The 3739-nt window shown below is 39.3% G+C and overlaps 1 protein-coding gene across 5 annotated transcripts in view; it reads right to left on the bottom strand.

Annotated features, from left to right (window-relative positions):
• The window catches only part of mpp3b (MAGUK p55 scaffold protein 3b), a 22038-nt gene that overhangs the window by 7002 nt on the left and 11297 nt on the right, over window positions 1-3739 (bottom strand). For all 5 annotated transcript variants that reach the window (XM_016461394.1, XM_016461396.1, XM_016461397.1 and 2 more), the window contains exons 8-11: window positions 1969-2054; window positions 1774-1848; window positions 1470-1666; window positions 824-888 (exon numbers count right to left, since the gene is read on the bottom strand). In XM_016461394.1, the coding sequence (XP_016316880.1) occupies window positions 824-888; window positions 1470-1666; window positions 1774-1848; window positions 1969-2054 (423 nt within the window). The remainder of the gene's footprint in view (window positions 1-823; window positions 889-1469; window positions 1667-1773; window positions 1849-1968; window positions 2055-3739) is intronic.

The following is a 3739-nucleotide window of genomic DNA, read 5'->3' as shown; positions in this document are numbered from 1 at the left end:
ATACATCAACTTAGTGCTGTGGATCGCCGGATCGGCTTTCCCCGTGGACGAAGCGGAGTCCAGTCCGGGGTCGTCACATGCGGTTGCCGCTCCTTCGTCGAATCCGTCGGCCGCGCTGTTCTCAGGCCCACCTGCCTCTGCTCACTCTAGCCCGGCCTCAGCTCACGATAGGCCGCCGTGTGTTTCGTTGTGAATCGACGCGTATCAAAAAGGCGGGGCATAGAGGAGAAACAATAATGTACAGTATGTGGAAAATAATGTGTTTTTTTTTTACTTTAAACCGCATAAACAAATTTCATTACACCAAATACACAAAATAATGTTATTTTTAGCAGCATCATATAACCCCTTTAAAACTGACTCTGAAGCCTAAATGAATTCATTTGAAATTGGAATTGAATCTTGCGAACTGTCCCAAGCTTGTGCGCTTGCAATTCAGAATCTAATCAAGAATCTGCATTGATAAGCTGATTATACCCATATCCAACATTTTAAAGCATCTGAACGTAAACAACATTTGTCCTGCCAAATAGCACTGCATCGTCTGGGTAACCCCTAACAGGACTGGACAAAAAGAGGAATATCTGACTATAGACTGATTAATATGTCTGAATACCAGAGTTCCCTTCATTCCGCTTTGGTACGATTCCATATTTTCTATAAGGGTTAGTCACACACCTAAATATGATGTGAGATGTTCAGTTGTCTGCTAAATAATTTCTGCATTTACAGAGCGTTTGTTTAAATATTAACAAGAAATTCATGTCTTTAGTTAAGTAGTATAACGTATCCGTTAGCTATGCAGTAGTTTCTTAGAACTTACATGGTGTTGCTCTAGGTGATTTAGGGCTCTGGTGTGTTCCCATTTTCATCCTATACAACAGTCGTCTGCAGATTTAGGACAAAAAGTCCAAATATAATTATAATCAGAAGAAATCAAACACTTTGTTTTAGAAGACCTATAGTGGTGGACTGTCACAGGGAGACGGGGCTGTCTCCTCAAATATTTATTCAAAATGAAATGATTAATTTACCTACTAACATTCATAAATCTGATGAACTAATTTAAAAGGATGTTTTTTTTTAATTCAATATATGATAGCCCATTAAACACTGCAAGAGGAGGCTGATTTGATTAAAAATGACCAATCAGAATGGATATTAAAATAATGCATATAACATAATTTTGGTCAAGGATTTAATTCCTGTTCTATTAATAGCTAATTAATATCAGAACTTTAAAACCAGTTTTATTTACATTTTAATACATCATCAATCCTGCTTGTAATTTACATAAAAGGAGGAAAGAAACTTAATATTAATGTATCCAAACAAATCAAATTTTTGAAGAATCAGCCTCCACTTAAAATCTGCTCTTGAACAACTATTGCATATTAGAGACATCTGGTCTATAAGGCAGTAATAAAGGTAAATTAAAGGTAGCTGTAGACATGATTTTTGTTGTGTACCTCTCCTGGAACTGTCTTGAAGGAACGAGGCCGGCACGCAGGTTGCTGTCTCCCACTCTTTTGGCCTGCCACCATGTTGGGTCATCTTGGCTCACCACCTGCAGGATATCCCTACGTGTGAAAGGCAGTCCTGCCTCCTGACAAGGTGTGGCCTTGTCTTCAAATGGTGTGTAATCAAACAGGGCTCTTAAATAGACCTTTAAGAGAGAAATAAAAAAACAGAGCATATAACATTGCATACATATTATGAAGCAGCTACTATCATTTTTGTCCTATGACGTTCAAATAAAGTGATTACATTCACCTTACTCTCCTTGAATCTATCCTCCTCCTTAATGGCAGGGATTATCTTCAGAGTGATCGAGCCCTGAGACTGAGACTGCAGCCCGACAAACAATAAACAATCAAGGACACTAAATCAGGTAAGTGCCGTTTCAGATAAGGAATCTTATGGGAATGACTCAGCTTTTGTAAAACAACAGAGGAATAGTGAACACACCAGAATCTGGCTGATCTCCTCAGGACGTTTGTGTATAATGAGATTTCCATTGACCTCCCTTAACTCATCTCCAACATGTACCAGACCTGAGGGAGAATTCAGTGAACAGTCATCGTGGTGCAAAATATGGGGTCCAAAATAAAAAAAAAAAAATTCTATCTAAGGCTTTCACTATAGTGAAAGTACTTCTATGTCATGATAAATTATCTTTATAATATTATAATATACAGTCTCTATATATTATCTTCATAATTCATAACAATTGAGCTAAAATGTTAAAAATATATCTTTAAAAAATTACTATTATATACTATTATAACTATTATATTTTATATCCTCAAATTGGCTCTCTAAATTCATGTACGAAATTATTCAACCCCCAAAAGTTAAGTTTTATAGAGAATATTTTATTCTGAAACCTCTCTACTGGAATTTGGCCCTTTCCTCACTTGAAAAAGCTTCCAGATCACTGATCATTTTTGGTTTTCATGCCACTGCATTCTTCAAATTCAATGAAATATTTATAGTAAATTTAGTAAATTGAGGTTTTTTCTCAGTTTCTCTGATCAAACATTTTATTCTCCTTGATGATATTGTACTTTTTCTTCAACACTCTCTGATACAAGGTTTTCTGGTACACTTTTTAAACTTATTAATAAAGCTGTGTTTCTAGGAACTGCATAACACTGCATACTAACACTCATTATACAATAGGACAACCTAGCTTGCAAGGCAGGGCCGACTCCAGGCATGGGCAGGGGTGGGCTAAGCCCACCCAATCAGAATTAGATACAGATTGGTTAATTTTTTTTTATGCAGTGATTAAAACCAATCTGAAGTGGACTGTATTTTAAGAAGTTTAAGATATAGCTGGAGACTGCCTCAACAATAATAAAATAATACCAGAAAATTGCAGCATTTTTCTTTTATTAGCTGAATGCAAGGCACGCTGAATTCACGCGGAGCTTCAGTCTGTTGCAGAAAAGCAGATGCTGACAATGAGCGAAAACGGGCAGAAATATTTGCGTGCTATTACGGGGAGTTTAATAGGCTACATGAATATGTATCATAGCCTACCACTGAAATGACTTGAGCAGTTTTAATGTTTAAAAAATCCGCTCATATAATAACGTGCATGGATGGGGCAAGAGCATAATATAAGCATCTAAAATGCATGTAGGCTATAGCCTACAGTTCAGTTGAAAGCTTACCCCTTTTGGACTGCTGTTAATGCTGAATGTAAGAATGAAAACTGAAAGTAAAGAGCTTGTGCGGTGAAAGTTGCTTTCGTTGCAACAGTCGGCTCGACTGTATAAGAAGTTACGTATGGTAACCCTCATTCCCTGAAGGAGGGAACGGAGACGTCACGTCGGATGACCTAGAACCTCCGCGTCCCGTCCAGGGACCAGACATGAAGTTTCCAGAGGTCTGGACGCGGGTGCCAAAGGGTGCCCCATCTCTGAGTCAGTAAATCCTTCCTCAGAGAACCAGGTCCGGGTAGGCCAATAGGGTGCCACCAACTGGACCTGCTCCTCGTCCTTCCTGACCTTGCACAGCAACTGTGCAAGAAGGCTCACTGGCAATAGTGAGCATTTGCAACATACTTGCAAAGGCCCCGCAGCCAGCTGTGTGCCAGTGCGTCCGTGCCGAGTGTTCCCTCGGCCAGGGAGAAGAACAACTGACAGTGAGAGGTTTCTGGAGAGGCAAACAGGTCTACCTGAGCGGCTCCAAAACGTCTCCAAATCAGCTGGACCATCTGGGGATGGAGTCT

Source organism: Sinocyclocheilus anshuiensis, unplaced genomic scaffold (genome assembly GCF_001515605.1).
Source record: "Sinocyclocheilus anshuiensis isolate Anshui unplaced genomic scaffold, SAMN03320099.WGS_v1.1 scaffold220, whole genome shotgun sequence".
Classification (NCBI taxonomy): domain Eukaryota; kingdom Metazoa; phylum Chordata; class Actinopteri; order Cypriniformes; family Cyprinidae; genus Sinocyclocheilus; species Sinocyclocheilus anshuiensis.
The sequence above is the reverse complement of the archived record's forward strand: the minus strand, read 5'-3'. Positions and strand labels throughout refer to the sequence as shown.